The sequence below is a fragment of the Peromyscus maniculatus genome, chromosome 20 (assembly GCF_049852395.1).
Source record: "Peromyscus maniculatus bairdii isolate BWxNUB_F1_BW_parent chromosome 20, HU_Pman_BW_mat_3.1, whole genome shotgun sequence".
In the NCBI taxonomy this organism is placed as follows: Eukaryota; Metazoa; Chordata; class Mammalia; order Rodentia; family Cricetidae; genus Peromyscus; species Peromyscus maniculatus.
The window spans coordinates 11,316,686-11,340,767 of record NC_134871.1 but is presented as its reverse complement, the minus strand read 5'-3'; the positions used below and the strand labels follow the sequence as shown (position 1 = coordinate 11,340,767).

General features: G+C 40.3%; 1 protein-coding gene across 1 annotated transcript in view; it reads left to right on the top strand.

The window, feature by feature from the left end:
* Positions 1-801: 801 nt before the first annotated feature.
* The window catches only part of Slc30a8 (solute carrier family 30 member 8), a 40,189-nt gene continuing 16,908 nt past the window's right edge, over positions 802-24,082 (top strand). The window contains exons 1-3 of the mRNA XM_006982397.4: positions 802-872; positions 12,180-12,376; positions 23,141-23,287. Coding sequence (XP_006982459.1) covers positions 802-872; positions 12,180-12,376; positions 23,141-23,287 — 415 coding nt within the window. The remainder of the gene's footprint in view (positions 873-12,179; positions 12,377-23,140; positions 23,288-24,082) is intronic.

Below are 24,082 nucleotides of genomic sequence, written 5' to 3'. Positions count from 1 at the left end.
TACTGTGACTGATGTACCTGATGCTGCAGCCTGGGCTGGGTCTTCTACACTCAGCTGAGGGTGGATGTACTTTACTGTGAGGGATGTGATTTACCTAGCAGAGAGCTTGTCAAGGGCTCTCAAAGATGGCCATATCCAGAATGGGTTCAGCTCATAGATATCAGTGGCTAATGACCTTTGTTCCCCACTTCAGAAGTGAAACCCAAAAATGGTCCTAGGAGAAGAGAGTTAAAATCCTGACATCCACTTAGAGGTTGTCTCTGAGCTAAATCCCAGGGGAAATGTTTGTGGGGAGAACCAAACAAAAAGAAAATAAAATGAGGTTAGTGTAGAGAAAGACAGAAGGGTGGTTATTTGCAGTTCACTCAGGTGTGCGCTGAAGGTCCGAGCCCCACATCAGCATTAGCAGGTAATCCCTGAGCAACTCCACCCCTTAGAAAGCACAGTGAGATCACACATTATGTGCATGGGTACACAAACACAGCACAGCACACACACACACACACACACACACACACACACACACACGAAGAGACTTCTTATGGTTCCACCTTCAAATCTCCCAGAAAAGCAGTTTCTGTGGGTGATAGAAAGAGTCCAGATTATCTTCCAAGAAGACAAATTTACACAGACCCACCACCAACACTGATGTAGGAGGCCTGTTAACTCAATACTGGAAGCTTTTGGTCTATTTTCTTAGGCAACTGTGTGAATATAGGAATCCCGGCGCTCCTTTCCTTTCAAAAGGGAGCAGGGAGTCAAACGTCAGCAGCAACAGTCACAACTCCTGTCTCAGCTGCCATGGAGTTTCTTGAGAGAACTTACCTTGTGAATGACCAAGCCACCAAGAGGTACACCTTCACTCTAGACAGGTAACGAGACACTTACGTCTGCATTGCCATTTTCTGTGACTCGAGTACACACGAAGATGACATATATGATTGCTTTGAAATGGTAAATTTCTACTTTGCAAATTGGGGTCATTTTGGAGCATCTCAGAAGAGGTTGTCTGATCTGTGTGATTCCTATCCTGAAACATACTGTAGTCTGTGTAGTTGGTGTGATTCCTAAAACACTGTAAGTTCATAAAAGAAACCTTCATCAAGGCATTGTTTTCCTCCTGTGGTTTTTATTACAGAAAGCAGGCAAGGACAGTCTAATCGTTTGCTGTTGCTTTTCTTCACATTTTCCTGTTTTTAAGTTAGAGACTAAACTGTCAAAATTATATTTAGGAAAAAAATAATACTTTTCAACGATGGTTCAAAACCAGGTTATATTCATCTCAAGATTAACTAGTGAATGGATTATTTTATATCAGTAGATGTACCTATAATAAATGTAGCTGAATTTAATGTTTCCATATTTTCAGTTTCTTTTATTGTCTTCACTGGCATCATGTGTAATATATTCTTTGATTTTCATTTTAAACAATTATTGATTGAACACACCTATCTTATGTGATGTGTATATCATTGAAAAGAAAATATTTCTAGTCCTAGATGTCTATTTATTTAAAACTAAGAGACTAATATGAGTTTTGTATAAGAATTATTACAGAATAGATACAGAATAATGCTGGGGACATTGAATGAGAATTTTAAGAGAAAACATTAAGAGAAGCTATGGTTTACCTGGGTTTGAGGATGAGAGCAAAAAATTCCAGAAACGATAGAATAAGGATTCAACAAAACAAAATAGAATCACAATAGATTTAAGGGAAAGCTGTATAGAGAGTAAGGCAATGAGATAGAATGATAGCGTGTGTCTAGCAAAAGCCCTGGGTTCAATTCCAAGCCCTGAAAAAAAAAGTAAAGTGAGGGGAAATTGGATCATAATGAGATCATTGAAAAATAAAGAAAGATGTAAGTATGCATTGTGAAGAAAGATGTATGTAAGAAAGAGCTCAGTATATATGGGAAGACCTATCCAAGTAGGAGTTAAGTGGATAAGTGAAAACTTGAAATAGACTCAGAGTAGATTTTAAGAGAAAATTTACTTATTAATAATGCATGTAATATTTTCATTTATTTTGTAGGCCCAAATTAATGATCTAAAAGCAATGTTATATTTGATCACATCAAATATATTAAAACTGAAAAGGGGACTTTCCCTAAAGAATATTTATAACTTGGTTTTACAAACGAGTAGCATACAAGATGAACATCTATCATCACATATTAAAAGAATTATTTTCTTAGAGAATTTGAGGTGTCAATTACTGACCTCATAAGTACTAAAAATAAAGCCTCATATGGGGTCGGGTAGAAACATTGGACAGCATGATGTTAGCCCTAGGAATACTTCTATGTTATTGAAGTAACAATAATTCCTATTAAAATAGGTTATTAGAATTCTGTAATACAATCAGCCAGCAGTTTATAGTAATGATCTTGTTCACCTCATAGGGTGAATGAGATATGGTTTCCAAAATTTAGAGATTATAAGAAATCATTTAGTGTTTTCTTTTCAAATATAAAGATTTATTCTTGAACAGATTTTTAAAAATCCTAATCTCTCCATTTTCCACTGGGGGAAAAAAAAGGATGCTAAAAGGAGGGCATGCCTTTGTAAGGTCAGATGGCTGAGTTGAAAGTTGAGAGTATCCATACTCTTAGTGGGTCAGTTTACTGTCTTTCCTCTCCTGCACCCACACACTACATGGCCTCAAAACCTAATCTAATTGCTCCCAAGACAATGTGTACCTTGTAGATTTCTTAGTCTTTCTCCACGTCTTCCAATCCCCTTGCTCCTGCATCTTCTTTCATTTCTGAGCCTTGCCTCTTAACAAACTTTTTCTTCTCCCTCTCTGAGGATTCCTTTTACCCACCACAGGATTCCTGTTTAAATAGTGATGTGCTGTCGAGATACTGAATTTTGAAGGAAACCTTGTCTAATTCCACAGAAGGATTGTTTCCTATAGCCGTTGGTTTGCAATAAACTGTTTTCACAGTTGGTGGCTTATAACACACAGTTCTATTTGTGAAGACTTAGGCACGACCTTCTTCTGGTTAGCTCAGGAGTCCATTTCCTTCTGGTGTCTAAAAGAGGAGCTCCAAGGTGCATTTCCTCACATACCTGGAGTCTTTGGGCTGACTTTTGACTAGAGCCTTTGTTCTTTTTATCTCTGTTTACATAAGCCTGAGATTCTTGACATGGAAGTTCAGGATAGAGACAGCACAAGACTGGAAGTTGATAGCTGTCAAATAGCCCAAGCCCAGAGCAGTATCACTGTTACCATGGTAACAGGCTATAGCAAGCCTCAAGGCCTAGATGTTAACATGACAGATATTGCTGGGTGTTATCTTTTTACATACTTCGCCATAGGACAGAGGAATATTGAGCTTTGTCAGGGCCGTGGTCACTAGGGTGTACCTTCTTCCTTTGTAACTCTTGTTCCATTGTTAGGAAGCGCAGTAGAGCCTGGTGGTGGTGGCGGCGGCGGCGGCGCACGCCTTTAATGCCAGCACTTGGGAGGCAGAGCCAGGTGGATCTCTTAAGTTTGAGGCCAGCCTGGTCTACAGAGGGAGTTTTAGGACAAGTAGGGTTACACAGGGAAACCCTGTCTTCAAACCAAACCAAACCAAATCTAACCAAACCAAACCAAATCTAACCAAACCAAACCAAATCTAACCAAACCAAACCAAACCAAACCAAACCAAACCAAACCAAACCAAACCAAAAAAAGAAGTGCAGTGGAAGCAAGAATAGTGATAGATGGTAGAGATAAGATGCTAGAATCTTTTCAAAAACTGTGTGTGTGTGTGTGTGTGTGTGTGTGTGTGTGTGTGTGTGTGTGTGTGTGTGTGTGTGTGTGTGTGCTGATGTGTGTGCATGTGGAGGACATTCCTCAGATACTTCCCTCCATTTTCGCTGGCCTGGAACTTGGTATGTAGGTCAGGCTGGCTGGTCAGTGAGTCTCTGCTTGTCTACTGTTGGGATTCCAAGCACATGCCACTCAACTGGCTTTGTATATGGTTTCTGAGGGCTGAACTCAGGCCCTTCTCCTTACCTGGCAGGCGCTTTGCTGACTGAGCTCTCTCTCCAGTGCTCTTAACAAACACTTAACTGGCAGGTTTTGTATTTTTGCTGTCTCTGGAGTCGTCCTCAGGGCACATGCAGCACATGAATAATATGTTCACAAAACATGTGTCTCGGGAAGGAGTGAGAGACTGACTGTTTTCAAGAAGAAGAACATGGATGAAAACAATAGAGTTCTTTTTTTTCTGTTGAGAAATGAGGAACTGGGCTTGATGCTTCATGAGAGCAATAAACTAGTGAAAGAGCAGCTAAAAGTTAGGTGGCAACCGCCAGAGATGTCAGAGGTACAGATCCCGTCTGGAGTTGATGCTAACCACAGCCTGGCACCAGACAGTGACCCTGCAAAGAGGTGTGTGATGAGCTGGATGTTTGCATTCCCCACGCCCCAAATTCACATGTTGACACTTGAAGGCCCAGTGTGGGTTTATTAAAAATATATGGCTTCTAAGGATGTAACCAAGTTTAAATGTCATTACAGAGATAGTAGTCACATAGGCTAAGCCAAAGAGCTCATTTCCTCCTTTGTGTGTACAATGAGGAAAAGCCATGAGAGGGTATACGAAGGCAGCCATAATTAAGCCAATAAGAACGTGACTGGTGCAGATATTTATGAGCAAACTGACCATGAAGTTCTAAACCCCAGTTCTGTGAGAAGATAAATTTCCATTGTGTTAAGTTATCCATGCTGTGATGCTTTCTTCAGTTCAAGCAAACTAACACAGGCCCAACATTTAATTGAACCCCCTGCATTATGGAGTAATTTGTATATTAGAGCAATTGGGAGGCAATATTTGGAGCCCAAAGTCTGGGGGAGAAACTCGTATAGACAGAACAACCAGAGACTTAATGGTGAGGCCATGGAGAGAAACAGGCAAAGAAAGGGCAACTGACATGACCACCACACTTGAAGGGTGAGGAGAGGGTAAAGATACACATGTACAAGGATGGGGCTCCTCAAGGAACGCAGGGGATTCACAGGCATGAAAAACCAGAGGAAATGGATGCTGCTGAAATGGATAAGCCAAGTCACCAAAGGCACATGCCTTTAATCCACTCGGGAGGCAGAGCCGGGTGGATCTCTGTGAGTTCGAAGCCAGAGGTCTACAGAGCAAGATCCAGGACAGGCACCAAAACTACACAGAGAAACCCTGTCTTGAAAAAACAAACAAACAAAAACAAAACAAACAAACAAACAAAAGAAATAAGAAAAAAACTACAAAAAAATTCACATAAGATCAGTATCTAGCATTATGACAATAAATATTTTAAATATTTCAACAACATCATGAGATACAAAGAAACAGGGAAAAATGTACAAAGAGTAAAAAAAAAATCCATTAATAGGAAGCGCCTTAAAAAGGGTCTAAATGTTGGCCTTAAAATTCAAACGTTTTAATAGCAGCTACTATAATATAATAATATGTCAAAAGAACAAGATGTAATTATGTTTAAAGAATGTTTAATGAGAGACTGGATGGCAATCCACAAATAGGGGATACTCATAAAGAAATAGAAATTATAACATCAAAATGCAACTTCTAGGGTGGAAAGTTACAATAAGAAAAATAAAAAAAAAATCACTAGAAGGGCTGAATAACAGACCCTTGATATTGACATTAGCTGACAAAACAAAAATTCAGTGTTCTTAACAATAAAACAATAATTATCATGTACCCAACGTAATGCAAGTAAGGAAAAAAGTTAAAAGGAAATGAACAGATCATTAGAGAAATGTGGCACATTGCAAAATTCACTAATTCATACAAAATAGTAGTACCAGAAAGAGAGAGAAATCAATGTAAACATCTTTAAGCAATATCCTCCAATTTGGTGTATGTTAGTTTGTAGTTCTTTTATACTTAGTTGTTGGGAGGCCTTGATGGTCAGAGGTTGCAGCCTATCATGGCCTGGCAGCTCTTTCCAAAACTTGGCAACAGGAGAGACTTCCTCCCCAACGAAACTTCCTGCTCTCTACCTGTCCTTATCTGGAGAATGTCTCTAGGCCTGGGAGGACTGACCTTATCTGAAAGCTGTCTCTAAGCCTGGATGCCTGACTTATCTCTAGCGTGACCCTTGGTATAGTTTTCTGTTAGAAGCCTTCCCCTTGCTGCACATATAGTAACTAAGACTTGTACTAGGAGCTTTGCTATAGGACCCTACTGCCACATACAAAGCCTTATGACAGGAGCATGCTACTTCATGCAAATTAGGGTCTGTCCCCAGGCTCCCCAACCCTATATATTTCCTATACTCTGTGAATAAAGTTGTGCTGATTCACTGAAGTCATATTCCAGAGGGCTATCTATCTCTGTTGTACCCATGCCATCCGAACTCTGTTCCCTGCTTCTACCCCTTCCACCCTCGTGGACCAGTGGCCAATGATCCCGAGGGAAGAAGAACCACACTTAGTGAAGTATAAGAAGAAGCAAGCAGCAGGGTATGATGGTGCACATCTTTAATGCCAGCACTTTGGAGCCAGAGGTAGGTGAATCTCTATGAGTTTGAGGTCAGTCTGGTTTACATAGTGAGTTCTGGGACACCCAGGGCTACATAGAGAGACCCTGTCTTGCAAAAACCTTAATTAATTAAATAACTAACTAATTAATAAAAAAAAGAAACAAGCAAATAGATTTATACCTTGACATTTCATACTAAAAGATTTATTTTACTTTTGTGTGTGCATATGTTTGTGAGTGTGTGCCTGTACACACTTGCATGCACACATGCGCACTTGAGTGTGCATGCCTGGAGAGGCCAGAAGAGGGTGCTAGGTTCTCTGGGGCTGGACTTACAGGTAGTTATGAGATTCCTGATGTGGTAGGTAGTTGAACCCTCATGTCTGTGCTCAGAGCTGAAATCCAGTTCTTCTGCAAAAGTCCTAAGCACTCACCACCCTGGGCCATCTCTTCATTCCCAAAGAGAATCTCCTGACACCCTAAAATGGAATGTCATAATTATGAAAAAGTCTGATTGTATTTCAGATGAGGTACAAAATCACAATGCCCAGGCTTACTGCTTCTAGTTAACATTGCACTGGGTATTCTAGCCAAAACTTTCATGCAAGAAAACAAAATGAGCGACATCAGATTAGAAAGGAAAAATCGATTTGCAAATGATAATATATTTTACATATAAAAATGCTAAAGAATACACTGAGAAACCTTAGATTTAGTAAGTTCAGTAAAGCAGTGGTAAACAATACATGTACAAGTAACAGCATTTTTGTATAGGAATAGCAAAAATACATGAAAACAAAGTTAAGAAAGCAATTCTCCTTACAGTGGCATACAAAGAGTATAATGCTTAAGAATTAATTTAAAAAGAGATGAAGAGATGCCTCATTGGTTAAGAGCATTGGTTCTTTCAGAGGACCTGGGTTTGATTTCCAACACCCACATGGTGGCTGACAACCATCTGCAATTCTAGTTCCAGGGGATCCAATCCCTTCTTTTGGCCTTTGCAGACACTACATACATGTGGTACATGGGCATACACGCAAGCAAAACACCCATACTCATAAATTAAAAATAAAGAAAAATAATAATCAAATAAATAAAATGCTCAATTTTATACTAAAATTTACAAAACATTGTAGAAATTATACAATTCAGTGAGAACTACCCCATGTTGGTACAGTGGAAGAGTTAATACTATTAAGATGTCAAATTTCAAAAACTGATATGGGAATTTAATGTGATCAACACAAAACATAAGATGTCTTTTTAAGAGAAGTTAACAAGTAGACTCCACAATTTCTATGGTAACAGAAGGGGCTTAGAATGGAACAATGCTCTTGAAAAAAATGTGGAGGTCTGTCTTAGGGTTTCTATTGCCCTGAAGAGGCACTATGACTATGGCAACTCATAAAGAAAAGCATATAGTTTCAGAGAGTTAGTCCATTATTGTCATGGTGGAAAGAAAGGTGGCGCACAGGCAGACATGGTTCTGGAGAGGTAGCTAAGAGTTCTACATCTGAATAGGCAGCAGAAATAGAGAGGGAGCCATTGGGCCTTGCTTGAACTGAAATATCAGAGCCTACCCCCAGTAACACACTTCTTCCAAAAAGTCACATCTATTTCAACAAGGCCATATGTCCTAATCCTTTCAAATAATGCTACTCCCTATGAGCCCATACAGGCCATTTTCATTCAAACTACAATATTCCACTCCCTGGCCCTCATAGGCTTATATCCCTATCATAGTGCAAAATGCATTTAGTCCAACTTCAAAGGTCTCCATATTCTACAACAGTTTCAACATTGTTTAAAAGCCCAAAGTTAAAAATCTCTTCAGAGACTCATGGCAAACCTCTTAACCATTACAGAAGAGAGTAAAGGGAGGAAATACTGGACCAAAGCAAGACCAAAAATCAGCTGGGAAAAGTCCAAACTCTGCATCTCTATGTCAGATGTCAAAATGCTCTTCAGATCTCCAACTCCATTCAGCTTTGTGGACTACAACACATTTCTTTCTCTTGGGCTGGTTCCACTTCCTGGTAGTGGCTCTCCTTGGCAGGTACCCCACAACTGTGGCATCTCCAACATCTTGGGGTCTCCAAGGCAATTCCAGCTTTTCCTTTACAGCTTCTTGTAATGATCTCTCTAGGCCTCCATGAAGGATACCCCTGATACATGCCTGGCCTCAGTGGCTTTTCTTAGTCATGGAGGGAGATTCTGCACTCCTTTATTGTATCCTTGATGCTAAATCCAGAACCCCATGTTAGAGTTGCCTAGTGCTACTGCTTGCTGGGGCTGCAATATGGCCTCCTTGTTCACATACATCACAGAGACCAGCTCTGTGTCTTCAGTGGTTTCCTTTATTGGCTAAACTTGGCTGTCCGGGAACTTGCTCTGTAGGTCAGACTGGCCTTGAACTCAGAGATCCTCTTGACTCTGCCTCCCCAGTGCTGGGATTAAAGGCTACGCCGGCTGTAAACTTTCTTTTTAATTCCTTTTCACAAGTTGGAAGCTTAGCTGGGTGGCATCTTGCCCTGATGTCACAACTCCCTTTATTCCATTTAGCAGTGGGATTTTCTTTACTCTGTTTACACTTCTTAGTGCCCCCTTTCTCCTCAAACTGTACATTTTGTATTTTTCCTTGCTCAGCTTGCTCCATTTCATAATAGATCTGCATAAGCATGGTCACTTAATAACCAAGCAACACATTCAATACTAGGTTGTGTAGAAAGCTCCTGTGCCAAAGATATTAATACATAACTCTTTAATTTAGCCCTAGGCAGACTTTTTGGACAAGGGCAAACGTTGCCAAAATATCACAAGAATTTGACTAGGCCATATTCTAGTATTTTTCTCTTCTGAAACCTCTTCAGCTGGGCAAACGTTGCCAAAATATCACAAGAATTTGACTAGGCCATATTCTAGTATTTTTCTCTTCTGAAACCTCTTCAGCTGGGCCCCCACGGTTTAAACCATCCTTGGCTCCACTGTCTTCCATGCTCCTGCTAGGATGGCCCATTAAGCCCCACTTAAAGCATTCAACTGCCTTTCTAATCCACAGTCCCAAAGTCCACATTTTGTCAAAAAGATATAAGGTCAGGCCTATCACAACAATATCCCAGTCCCTGGTACCCACTTTGCAAAGTGTCACATATTCTGCTTTCAAAACTTAACAAAAAGTTGATCTGAAAGCACTTTGTTATCTCCATAATTGTTATGCCACTATTACACTAGAGAGAATATTTTTTCTGTTCATCCAGGTAACTCACACACACAAAAATGTTACATACAAAAAGAAGACAAAAGTAGGAAGGGGAAGAAGGATTTCAGTAGAAGAGAGAGATAAAAGAAGATTAATATAGGGTAAAAACAATATAGAATAAAAACACAGAAAAAAGGTAAATATACAGTTAAATTCACAACATGTGATAGTAGCATAAATATACATATAAATTAATTGGATGGGTAAATTTTCTTTCCAGAAGATTTTTTTTTTCAACAAATGTTTTTGGGACAACTAATTATTCACATGCAGAATGATTAATTTGTATATATTTCTGACACCATACTAAAAAAAAAAAAACTTCACTGAAATGAATCATAGGCATTAAGGTAGGTGCTGAAATTATACAGTTATAAATCATCTAAAAGAAAACATAGGCATATACCTATGAATCTTGGATTAGTTATGCCTTCTTGATAAGATACTTAAAGGAAATATTTTGTTCTTCAAACAGTGTACCACACTGTACCAAGTTGATTGGGGAGGGATGGTGGTGGTGTAGAATTGTCCTATTCTCAGTTCTAGGAGCAGCATGGTTGGGTTAGGCAGCTAAATGTAACGAGCTCTAAGCTAATAGTCCCCTGGTTATAGTAGATGGGTCTCATTTGACAAAATTGGTTTGCCTTCAGACTCGGGTCAATTTTGAGAGAGAATATTATATTAGCTTCCTCATTTCTGTGGCAAACACCCAACAAAAGCGACTTAAGGAAGGAAAGATTCAGCTGTGGTCATGGTTTCCAGAGATTTCTGTCTGTCACAACATGGCAAAGCAGCTTCCTTGTGATGGGAGCATGTACCAGGCAGGGGCTCTCATATCTTAGTTTTACCAGAAAGCACAGAGAAAGAGACCAAAATCAAGGAGGAGTTATAAAATTCATAGGCTGGTCCTAGAGCCCACTTCTGTAGCCAAATCCCATACTTTAAACCTCCAAAACAGTTATAGAGGCTGGTGATCATGATTTCAAGCATATGAGCTCCGGCGGGGGGGGGGAGGGGGCTTTCAGACTCAAGCCAAGGCAGATAACTTCTCTACGTGCATATGAAAACCCATGGACATAGCCTGATACACCCTGACAACCCTTCCAGGTCAGGAGGAAGCTCAGTCTGAGGGTAAAGAAGAGCTTAAAAGGAGAGAAATGGCTCTGGAGCCTTGTCTGAATAGTGCTGGATGCCTGCCTGGGTTCCTTTAGGTGTTTCCAGTAGCAGAACCAACAATTCTCATGTATTAACTTTTCAATACAATTTTTGTTTTCTGTACAGACAACTCAAAACATTCTAACCAATATTGACTCTCGTTGTACAAAAATGTATATTTATATGTGCAACACTATCCAATAAAATATCAATAATTGTATCTTGGGGGGTATGGTTACCACCACTTTTTCTCTGCTTTATGCTTTTTTTTGTAATTCTAGCTTTTCCATAACTATATGTATATATTTTTTTCAGAAAAATTCAAATATGACAATAATTAGAGTGATTCTAATACTTATTAGCTAAGTCAAAATCATCAGACTTTTAATTTCAGATGGTGATAATCCAAATAAAATAAGCCCTCAGATAGAAGCTCATTTAAAATTTTAACTCTCAAAGCGAGGAAGGTAAAGTTCTTAGTTCTGAGTACCTAATTAGTGTTTTCAAATAAGTTTATTGAATTAAAAAATCCTGTTAGTTCAAACTCCATGGACAGTGTCATCTGCACCAGCAAATTAGGCGCACTGATATTCAGACAGCTAGTCTGTGGCACAGTGGGAAAACTGAGGTTTTGCATCATCTGTTTCTGCCTCTTTAACCTTAGAAAACCACATTACCTCTCTGAAACTTACTTATTCCAGTCAAGAAACTATGCAGTTGAGTTAAATTTTATCGATAGTTTCTCTATGATCCCATGGAAGTCCCCAAATTAAGCTTTGTGTTGGAGCAGGAGCGATAGTTACTATTTTGGGATGCACAAGCAAGATCTAGCTTTCATTATAATAGTGGGTATTTGGTAGAGGTAATGGGTGATCAGGTATCTGACAGTCCTCATGGACCCTCAATACTAAACAAGTAGTAGCATCTACTGATGTGTATTTGCTAAACCTTACAATCTATCCTGATGATGATGGTGGTGGTGGTGGGTTTTGTCCATATCCAGAGTCTTTTTAATAATGAAACAATTAAGACTTGCCTTTAAGTATTTCTATTTTTTTCCCTTCTATTCCCTTAACTCAACAAAAGTGGTGATTGGTAGCAGTTGTGAATTCAGAAGGAAATGTCAATAGAGCTCCGAATTATATAACTCTTTTGCTAGTTTGCAAATGTCCTGAGAGCCACATTGAGAGTGGATAGGGCTGCCAGGGAGGTGTGTATTTGCAACCACGTTCACTCCTTGCTCCTGTCAAAATCCTCCTCCTCAACAGAGAACTTCGACAGAAACCTGTGCATAAAGATCAGTGTCCTGGAGACAGGCCAGAGCCGCCAGAGGCAGGAGGCATCTATCACTGCCACAGCAGCTTCAAGGCCACAGAGAACAGGTCGAACAAGCACGTGCATGCCAAGTGGAGACTCTGTGCTGCTTCAGCGATATGCTTCATCTTTATGATGGCAGAGATGGTCGGTAAGTACTGCCCAGGAAAACTGACAGACAACCCCCTGCATCGCGATAGAAAGGATAACTAGGTTGTTCTTTAAAAGGAAGGATAACTAGGTTGTTCTTTAAAAGAAGTAGTTAATACTTTCTGCATGTATAGCATGACAGTAGGCACACAGTAGTCAGGTTGAAAAATAGAAGAAAAACAAAATCCATTATTATGTCACATTCAGACGATAACCTCTAATAACACCATGGGGTATTTCCTATAGTGCATCTTTTGTGCATACCTCATGCAGTTTTTTTTTTTAAGATGTAATTGGGACCATGCTGAATGCTCTTATCTATCCTATCAAATACTATTTAAAAATATGTTTATGCCCAAACAAAATTGTATATCATATAAGCATTTCTCTATTGTTAGAAAATTAGGGTGATTTTTCCTGCTTCTGGACTGTCCAATGAAGAAGATCTTGATAAAATTCTGCCTATCCTTCTAGTTAATCCCTTGAAAGGGATTCTAAAAATGGAAATAATAGAAATAATTGGTTGAAAGACATGAATATTTTTCTGACTTCTTGAATTATCTGTCAAACCTATATCCAGACACTTGAAATGATTCATCTGTATGGAAGCTCCTCATGAAAATGATTTTTCATCCAACTCTTTAAAAATCTTTGTTGGGACTGGAGAGATAGTTTGGTGGTTAAGAGCACTTGCTGCTCTTTCAGAGGACCCGAGTTCAGTTCCCAGCATCCATGTTGGATAACTCACAACTACCTGTAAAAACACTCTGAACCCTATCCTGGCCTCCACAGGTGCACATGCACCCACGCACTCCCCCAAAGTTGTTGATATATATATATATATATATATATATATATATATATATATCAACAAATGTATAAATGCTTTAGTAGTCATTGCTTTAATTATTAGACTATTTCACACACTTATGAGTGGACTGTGTTTACTCCTGCTGTACATCACCTCCTTTCCTTTTATTGTCTTCCTAGTTGAGGATTTTTCAAATTATTTTATTGCTCTCTGAGAACTTATATATTGGGGTGTTAAGCCTGGGCTATATTGTTTATAGCTATGATTTTAATTTGTTGGTTGCCTTTTAATTTGTGTTTTAACTTGAGGAGCTTTAAATTTTCTACAGGCAATTTAGGTCTTAAGTATAGATAACTATGGAACTTTCACTCTGAGGTGATTGATTGTTTTTGTTTTTAACTTGGAAATCTTCACCTATTGAGAGAATAAAAGCCTTTTAGTACATTTTCCTCAGCTTTTGCATGTAACTTGTACATCAATGTAAAATTAGATTTTTTTTTGCATTCTACAAGGACTAAAATCTCCTTTCTAAACAACTAAGAAAGTTTCCAGTATCATAACATAATAATTTTTCCATTCATATTCAATATATTCTTATCATGAGTTAACCTTTTATAATTAGCAAAGTGTGTTTCTAAGGTTGCTCATGGATCTGAGTTCCTATTTTCTGGCAGTAACACAATTAATGTAGATTTAAATATTATAATATCTGTTGTCTCCTCTCTATTTAGCAGAAATATATAAATATTATTCATTTCTCTTTTTTAATATTAAACACAAGACATTCTGTTCTCACTCAATCTAATTATGATTTTATTTGCATGTAAGTTAATAGAAAAATATAAATATTTATTAATACTTGAAATTTAGTTGTAGTTTTCTGATTTGGTGTTTTCCTAAGATTTTTTTTCAGTCACAATTGAGCATGCTTATATAGAAAGCTGAATTTTAATAATTTCGTTTTAATAAATAAACCATATGGTTTGTAATTGTCTCTTCCTTTTCAGAGAGCACTCTGGGATCTGGCTCTAGAGAACTTTTTAGGTATTCTTTTGATATGTATTTTAACTTTTTCCTCATTTATTGACAAATGCAAAGTTTCCACTTCTTTTTTTTTTTTTTTTTTTTTTTTTTTTTGGTTTTTTCGAGACAGGGTTTCTCTGTGTAGCTTTGCGCCTTTCCTGGAGCTCACTTGGTAGCCCAGGCTGGCCTCGAACTCACAAAGATCCGCCTGCCTCTGCCTCCCGAGTGCTGGGATTAAAGGCGTGTGCCACCACGCCCGGCAAGTTTCCACTTCTTCAGTACTTTTTTCTCTTCTCTCTATTTTTTAAAACCATTTATTTAATGGAAAATTTCAAAATTCTTGTTATACAATGAGATATGATGGTCTTCTATTTGAGTTCCTCAGATTGAAGGTTTTGGAATGTAGTGTTGTCTTATTTTCCTCCAAACACTTAAAAGAATACTGTAGGTTACCTACACATGGAATCAAAACCTTTCCAATTCTGTTACCTCTGCTACCTGTGACACTGTTACTGATGTCTTAGGAGCTTACTTTTCATCTGGTTACCTAAAGGGAGGTCTAAATGAGTAAAAAAGAGGAGAATAGAGGAAAACAGGCTCTACCTAGCTCTTTTTTGCACTGTATTTTCTAGCTACCAGAATAAGCTGTGTTTCTTCTAGTGGTGGAGTCTTCTTGTATTTAGATTTTTACAGTTTTTGAAAATCAGATAAAACTTTACATCTATTAAATCCAAAACAACCACAGATTTGATACACATCATTTTATCAAAACTTTATAAAGATAATCAGTACCGCCCAATTTCTATACAAGAGATTGAAAGATTGATGGAGTGGCAAAATAATTTGCTGTAGGCCATAGGCAGTTCCAATCTAAAATACCCTCTTAAAATCCACCAACGTCTCACAAAAATGCATGTGCATGCGTGTACACACACACACACACACACACACACACACACACACAGATAACATATCTACATACATGTATGCACATACACATATTCCTGCAGCATATTTAGATGTATAAATTGATGAAGTATTCTACAAATAGAAAATTTCACTCCTTCCTTTCCTATTGGGATGCTTTCTGTTTCTTTGTCTTGTTTACTGGCTCTGGTTAAGGCCTCCAGAGCACGCCCAATACAAGTGGCTAAAGTGAATTCCTTGGTTTGCTTCTGATCTCAGAGGCAAGGCTGTCGGCTTTTCTATCTTGTGTAGCGCGAAGTTGTGTCCCTTGTAACCTTCATTTTGTTCAGCCATACCTCTACTATCCTTAATTCGCTAGTTGCCATTTTGTTTCAAAATGTTTTATGCGAGGCAGGCATGGGCGGCTATCCACATGGAGTCCTTCTGTCTCCCTTATTCTGACATATCCAATTGCATGAGTTCTACCCTTAAACTCAGAAGTGATTTCACCAGTAAAGGAGTACAACAGATACTGACTGATACTTGCCAAGTTTTGAGCTGTATCTTTATCAAGCTGATTGTTCTAAACAAGGCTCTTATCATGCTACATCTGTCTTTAAAATTCTTCAGCATTTTTCTTTTGCTTGAAATCTTGTTGAGCATGGGGCTAAACTGATAAGATCCTGTGCAGCTGGAAGAACTGGTTCAGAAGCCGCTTCTATGCTCAATCCCACTCTGCTCTCCCAAATGAAGAGTGATCAATGTATTGGAAGTTTCTGATATCTAGGACAAAAGAAAAGATGATTCTTTCCTTGGATTTTCAGATATTCCACAAGCAGTCTGCCATATAAATTGTTAATACTTTTTCTTTTGCCACATTTTACATGATTATTCAGTTCTAACTCAGAGAGATTATTCATTCTCTGCAAAATAATCCTTATGCTTTAGGGTCCTGGTAACTTTTGTCTTTTTACTTAAATACAAAAGTCTTCTCTATGTTCCATTCTCCAAAGTTCTAGGCATCACTCAAGATCCCAGTCCATAGCACACCTATTCCCTGAAGTCATATAAAGAAAGGATTATTATCAAGACCTCTTAGAAGAATCTGGAAGGTCCTTCTTCAGGATATGGATTCTGAGCAAGGCCTCAAAGAGGTTCCTTGATGGCCTTCACACAAAGAAGAATATTTTCAAGCTGCCAAAAGCAGTCCCAGTTTGACAGCTCCAGAGGCCCAAGAGTGGGCTTGTTGTGCCCATCCCCTTCATTCCTTGGTTCTTCCACCACTCTGATGAGCGCACTGTGACAGTAACCTCCCTCAATGCAGCCCAATGGCCCCCGATTCTCTCCTAGTCTAAGCACAGTGGAGGCTTAGACTCCTACCTGGTAGAAGCAAATCTGGAAAAATCAGTGAGGGGCCATCCCATCTCCAGTTATCCCCAGAGTACTCTTGAGTAGGAGCAGCAGGAAATATTAGATAGAAGTAAAGAGGGGAGAGAAACAGATAGAAAATACAGGATAGCTTCGGGTGGGCCTGGATCCTAATCCATTAGGCCCTCACTGTCTCTGCCCTAGGGTATTTAAAGGAATGCCAAGGGGTGGAGCAAAACACCTCCCCCCAGCACAGCCAAGTGCTAACCATCTCAGACACCTGGTACCGGGCTCACCTGCTGGGTAAAGCCTAAATGGGCTCCAACAGTTCCCAAATGAAATGAGAAAGTCTTTTTGATAGATGGCTGAAAGTGATGCAATTGTGTTTTAATTAAAAATTTTATAAATGAAGAAATAAAACTAGCAAAAGCACAACCAAGCAGCTCATTATTTATTCCTGTAGTCTGAGAGGTGGCAACTATCAGGCCCTACCTTCAGATGTCTCTATGGGTATGTCTGAAGCAGGACAGGGAATAATGCCCTTAGAGATGTAGGCACAACGGCTTCAAGGAGGCTAACAGTTCCGTTCAGCTTGCCTTCTCACTGTCCATCATGGCTGCAAGCCAAGTCCTCCTGGCCTGAGGACCTGATACTCACAGTCTCTGGTCTTTGTATAAAGAGGCTGAATAAAAACATACTCTCTTTCCATATTAATGTGGAATGATATAGTCCCAGAGCTTCCAGAGCCCCACCTGTATCTTATCTGCCTTCAATAATCTGCCTTAGTAACATCTTTTGATCCTTAGACTTAGGACACACCTGCTCAGTTATCCCCATATTCACTTTCATTTATACGAGCCAATGACTTAAAATCTTTCTGTTGTTTGAGCTAATTTAGATTAAGCTTTTTATGACTTAGATCTGAAAGAGAATTCCTAAGGCAGAATGGTAATTGGGGGCTCATCCAGGGAACCAGGTCCTTTGGAGAGCTAGCTTTGCCACTGTGCTTAGATTAGGAGAGAATCGGGGACCATTGGGCTGCGTTGAGGGAGATTACTGCCACAGTGTGCTCATCAGAGTGGTGGAAGAACCAAGGAATGAAGGGGATGGGCACAACAAGCCCACTCTTGGGCCTCTGGAGCTGTCAAACTGGGACTGCTTTTGGCAGCTTGAAAATATTCTTCTTTGTGCGAAGGCCATCAAGGGGAGTTATATTGCAGATACGAACTCATATCTCTATTTGAAAAGATGAAAGGTAGATGCTGAGAACTCAGGGAAATAAGCTCAAGTGTGTCATTGCTAGAAGCAATTGATAGTTAGGCAGGGAGAGGCATCTGAGGTACCACATTCAGGGTTGCATAAGGATGGGAGAGATGATATTGCCTGGCAGTGATGCAGAGCTGGAGCAGGCTCAAGAGGACACGAATTTGAGAGTGAGAGCCTTCCCTTATAAGAGAAAGATGTAGCTGTAATGTGAGACACCCGCATGTTTGATTAGTAGTTTTTTTTATTTGCTTTATTCTGTAGTTACCGTAGCAACCCAGGTCACAAATATTTTTTATTTAAAAAGTTTACCCTTTGAGAACTTGATACACGAGCATGAAATCTATATCACACTGGCCCCTCCATTTCCCCATCCAATTTCTCCTGTGCCTGCCACCCCAATTCAGGTCACAGGAATTTTTTTTGTGGTTTCTGCTGTTAGGAAAATTTTAAAACAGGACCATGAAAACTGTAGTATGTTTTAAATACTTGCTAAATATTAACTCAAGGTTTTGACACACCGTATTAAATAGTACAGTATAATAAAATGCCACCCATATAATAGCTAAGTCATTCTTTTTTTGATGTTCCAATATACTTTTTTCTTTAAGACATTTTTATTCATTTTACATACCAACCACAGATCTCCCTCTCTTCCCTCCTCCCACCCCCCAGCCTTCCTCCCCTAACCCACCCCCATCCCCTCCCCCGAAAATGTAAGGCCTCCCATAGAGAGTCAGCAGAGCCTGGTACATTCAGTTGAGGTAGGTCCAAGCTCCTTCCCCTTCATCATGGCTGTGCAAGGTGTCCCACCATAGGTAATGGAATCCAAAAAGATAGCTCATGCACCAGGGATAGAACCTGATCCAACTGCCAGGGGGCCCTTTATGCAGATAAAGCTATATAACTGTCTTGTTTATGCAAAGGGCCCAGTCCAGTCCTGTGGAGGCTCCACAGTTGTTGGTCTAAAGTTCATGAGTTCCCACTAGCTTGGTTTGGTTGTCTCTGTAGGATTCCCCATCATGATCTTGATATCCCTTGCTCATAGAATTCCTCTTCCCTCTCTTCTACTGGACTCCTGGGGCTCAGCCTGGTGCTTGGCTATAGACCTCTGTATCTGCTTTCATCAGTTATTGGATGAAGGCTCCATGATGACAGTTAGGGTAGTCACCAATCTAATTACTGGGGTAAGCCATCTCAGGCACCCTCTCCACTACTGCTAGCAGTCTAAGCTGGGGTCATCCTTGTGGATTCCTGGGAACTTCCCTAGTACCAGGTTTCTCCTTATCCCCATGATGTCTCCCTCTATCGAGAGATCTCTTTCATTGCTCTCCCACTCCGTCCCTATTCCAACTTGACCATCCCATTCCCTTATGTTCTCATCTCCCATCCCTTACCCTCTATTTCTCCCCCCACCCCAGTTTACTCATGGAGATCTCATCTATTTCCCCTTCTTAGGGCAATCCATATGTCCCTTTAGGGTCCTCCTTGTTAGGTAGCTTCTCTGGAGCTGTGGGTTATAGTCTGATTATCCTTTACTTTACATCTAGTATCCACTTATGAGTCAGTACATACCATGTTTGTCTTTCTGAGTCTGGGTTACCTCACTCAGGATGATATTTTCTAGTTCCATCTATTTGCCTGGTAATTTTATGATGTCATTGTTATTTGCAGCTGAGTAATACTCCACTGTGTATATGTACCACATTTTTTTTTTTTATCCATTCTTCAGTTAATGGGCATCTAGGTTGTTTCCAGGTTCTGGCTATTGCAAATAATGGTGCTATGAACATAGTTGAGCAAGTGTTCTTGTGGTATGATGGAGCATCCCTTGGGTATATGCCCAAGAGTGGTATCACTGGGTCTTGAGGTAGATTGATTCCCAGTTTTCTGAGAAGTTGCCATACTGATTTCCAAAGTGGCTGTATAAGTTTGCACTCCCACCAATAGTGGAGGAGTGTTCCCCTTGCTCCACATCCTTTCCAACACAAGCTATCATCAGTGTTTTAGATCTTAGCCATTCTGACAGATGTAAGATGGTATCTCAGAGTTGTTTTGACTTAATTTGTATTTCCCTGATGACTAAAGATGTTGAACAATTTCTTAAATGTGTTTTGGCCATTTGAGATTCTTCTGTTGAGAATTCTCCGTTAAGCTCTGTAGGCCATTTTTTAATTGAATTTTTAGGTATTTTGATATCTAGTTTCTTGAGTTCTTTATATATTTTGGAGATCAGCCCTCTGTCAGATGCTAAGTCATTCTTGAATATGAATTAACAGCATACAATGGTGTAGCTCAGTAGTGGATACAAAGCTGTCTTGGCTACTTTTTTGTTGCCATGATAAGACACATGGCCAAGGCAATTTGTAGAAGAATGAGTTTCCTTGGGGATGACAGTTTCAGAGGGTTTTCATTCATGAGCATCATGGCAAAGAGCACAGCAGCGGGCAAGCAGGTGATGCTGGATTTGTAGTTGAGACCTCACATCTTGAGACACAAGTATGAGGGCAGAGAGAGCTACCTGGGAATGGGGGTGGTGGTGTAGACTTTTGGAATCTCAAAGTCCACCTTCAGGGATACATCTCCTCCAACAAAGTCATACCTCCTATTCCTTCTCTAGCAGTTCCACCAACTGGGGAGCAAGCATTCAAATATGTGAACCTATAAGGGCCATTCTCATTCAAGCCCCCCCCAAAACTAATATCATTAGGTGAACAGTTATATTCTCAGCACCTCCAACATTTCTCTTCTTCCATGGAAAATGCCACAGGAATTCAAAGCCATCTGTTTAAATCTGAGGGGGTCTGTGTCTAGAAGATGCAGGCTCAGTGTTCAAAGGTCTCCTTCACTGCATGGACCTCAAGTGATCTGTTTCCAGGGCTGAGACCTCTCTGGGCTTGTGTTGCCTTGATCTAAGCTCATTCTGCACACATCTTGCCATGACTGAAAATAGAAGTGACAACACTCTGCTCCATCCATTCACCATAGTTCCCTTCAGCAATTACTGTTGTGTGGGTCTTTTTAATTAGCACACAATGTATTAAGTTTCATTATGGTATTCTGAAGCATTTTGTTCTTGTTATTGATTCCTGCCCCCACTTCACCTTCCTGTTCCTATTCCCCACTTAGACCCTTCTATCTCTATCTCATCCCTTCAACTTTCTTGTCTTGTGTTGTATTGCCCTCTTCCCCTTCCTCAATAATTCTTTTCTTCTAATCTCATGGTCTTCTTTCTAGTTTCATAGCTTGTGCACACTTACACCCATTTTTACAGACAGACAGACAGACACCCACACCCACACACCCCCCACACCTCCACATGCTAAAAGCTAGTATACACATATGAGAAAGATCATTGAGTTTACATCATATAATCATTCCAGATTCATTTGTATTAACCACCAGCTTCATGTCTCTCCAAGTCAGCCTCTAAATTGCTGGCCAAGATCTCTCTCAACATAAACCAAAACGTGCCTTGGCCTTGCCTAAAAATCCTAAGCAGATCTCCTCAGCCCATAGGTTAACCTTCAGCTTCCCTTGCTTGACATGGAATAGTCCCTTTGTCTCTAGTCCAGCATTGGGGTCTCATTTCCTATAGGCCTCTGATCTGCTGCATCTCCTGTTTTTATGGAAAAGTGGCATATTCTTTATTTCTTTCTCCATGTTCCTATTTATTCATGAAACCTCATTATTTTCTTGTTAACTCTCAGTACTTCTTTGAAAGTTCCTCAGTACTGCCAGGCTCTCTATTCCCAGCCCAGAAGGAAGTCTTCAGTGCCGTGTTAGAGATCACTGAAGACAGGGGTTGTAATTTGTTTATCTTTGTGTACTTTGCCCATGCTACCACACACAGCAAGGGCTCAATAAACGCTGGCTGGATAGTTGAATTAATGGTTAATAATACCCCATGCTTTCAGATGCAAAGGCACATGCTCCATTCAGCAGTGCTCACAATGTTCTGGATAGTTCTTATTACCAGCTGTGATGGCTGGGAAATGACTGTGGGGTCCCAGGTCTCCACATTAACATGTTTCTTCTAAAGCAAGCCCCCTTCGTTTCCAGTTGCTTCCTGTCTAGCTTAGCCTGCTAAGGAATTTCTCCAAGACTTTCTTCCTTGGATTTAGTGGGCAATTTCAGCGTGGCGCATAGAATCCTCATCATTCATGGCTGAAATTGCAGCATGCTGCTTATCTGCATGTAGTCATTCTCCAGGCAAGAAATAATGCATTATTAACACAGCTTTATTATGAGGACCGCGTTTGGCGGATCGAGGAACATTAGAGGATAATTGGAAGGACAGCTGATTTGTTAGCAAAATGTTGCCTTTTGGCTAATGAATCATTTCGCGTTTTGCGCCGACAGCTCAGTAACAAGCTTGAAGACTCCTTTGCTTCAGACCATTAAACTTTGACAAACCAGTTATTAAGTACAGCTCGAGCCACCAGTCTGTGGGGATTATTGCAATTATGAGCCATCTCTGTAATTTTTTTTAATCATTAGGCGAGACAAGGTGAGTCTGATGATGGAGGGTCTGGTGACTGACAGTCTCTGCCGCCTTGGAGTACGCAAGGCAATAAACAGCCGCGGGGAACAGCTCATCAGTCAGCACACGCTCTTTGCTGGGAAGAGGTGGTACGAGCAATAAAGGTTATTGCTCTCCAACAAGAAGCCCTGCTCGGGAAGGATAGGACACAGTTTTCCTTTCATTTCTCTTCAGAGGCTGGAGGTCTTTTCAAAGGAGAGCTAGAGGGAAGAGACAGAGATGTCACAAATGCCCAGAAAAGCTAGGTGGGCTCACGTGCCCGTGGTTCTCTACCCTATGTTTCGTGGGATCGCTTTTGCCCTGTCCACGGCACCGTGCCTCCGTTTCCCCTTTCAGCTCTGCTCTCCCGCTATTTATAACACGAATCTCCAGTGCAGCTGGGTAGTATAATTCAACGGAACAAAGGGAAGCAGAAAAGACGACGGTAAAATTACAAATAGATAACCAGTCTGTGGGCTGATGCAACACTGTTTTCCAGATAGAAGGTCTAGTCTACGTACAACCTGGATTATGAGACCTTGAGAATCTAGCTCCACAACCGTATATACTTGTAGGCCTATTTCTGAGGCTTCCTGCCTAGCCTAATTGAGATGCTGTCTCTATTGGCCTCATAATTCCTATCTCTGTGTTTCCACAGCCTTAGAAATGGCCTAACATTCATTTTTACATGTTCAATTTTATCTACTTTTAAGGTCACAGTTATTTTTCAAATTGGGAAAAAGAAGTGGATTAATTTTATTTGGATAACTTTTTTTTCTTCTCCAGTTGTGTGAGTCAACAATGTTTAATATGTATATGAGTGGAATTGCATTCTGGACCTTCAACCCTGTGTGCTATTATGCATTTCGCAGGTGGATACATTGCTGGGAGTCTTGCTGTCCTCACTGATGCTGCTCATCTCTTAATTGACCTGACTAGTTTCCTGCTCAGTCTCTTTTCCTTATGGTTGTCATCACGGCCTCCCTCCAAGCGGCTGACCTTTGGGTGGTACCGAGCAGGTAAAGGTCTATGATTGTGCATTAATGAATGCACAGTGATGCGGAGTCAAACAGGCGCTAAAAAAAGGAAGGTAAAGTGCAAAGCCCTGTTCAAAAATTCCCACCGGGCCACAAGTTTGGTGCTCAGGATAAAATAACCATGTGGGAATGTGTGCTCTCAACATTAATTCAGCTGACAGCAAGATTCATCGAAGTACCTTCCCTCCTATGGGACAACAAGAATATGTGTATCATGTTAGCAGCTGCACCATCCCCAGGGTCTCTGTGTAGCAGCAACTAGGAAATGTTCTTTCAGTTACTCTGCATCCTTGAGAGAGATGAAAAAGGCAAAGAAGCTTCTGCCACGTTACAAACTAGAGTCACAGAGTCCAAGAGAGTGGCGGGAGTGAAGGACTTCTCCCCAGGGAGTCAGGCCTGAGATATGGGGCTTTCTCAGTTACACACAGCATTTAGTCATTCCTATGGCTGGAACGCTGCCTTCGGATTCTCATGTTGGAATTTAATGACTGTTGGCAAGGTGTTGAGATGGGACTTCATGAAGTCATGAGAGCTGTGCTCTCATTAGTGGGTCAATGCTGTTATCGTGGGAGCGGAATTCTGATAGGAAGGGTGAGGTCACAATAATCTCTTTCCCTTGCCTCACACATGCTTGCTTGCTTGTCTCTCGTGCTATGATGTGGCATAGAAATGTTTGCCAACTTCAAGAACCTTGGTCTTGTACTTGCCAGCATCCAGAAGTGGGAGGGAAAAACAGTCCTTTCATTATAAATTACTTAGCCTGTAGTATTTTATTAT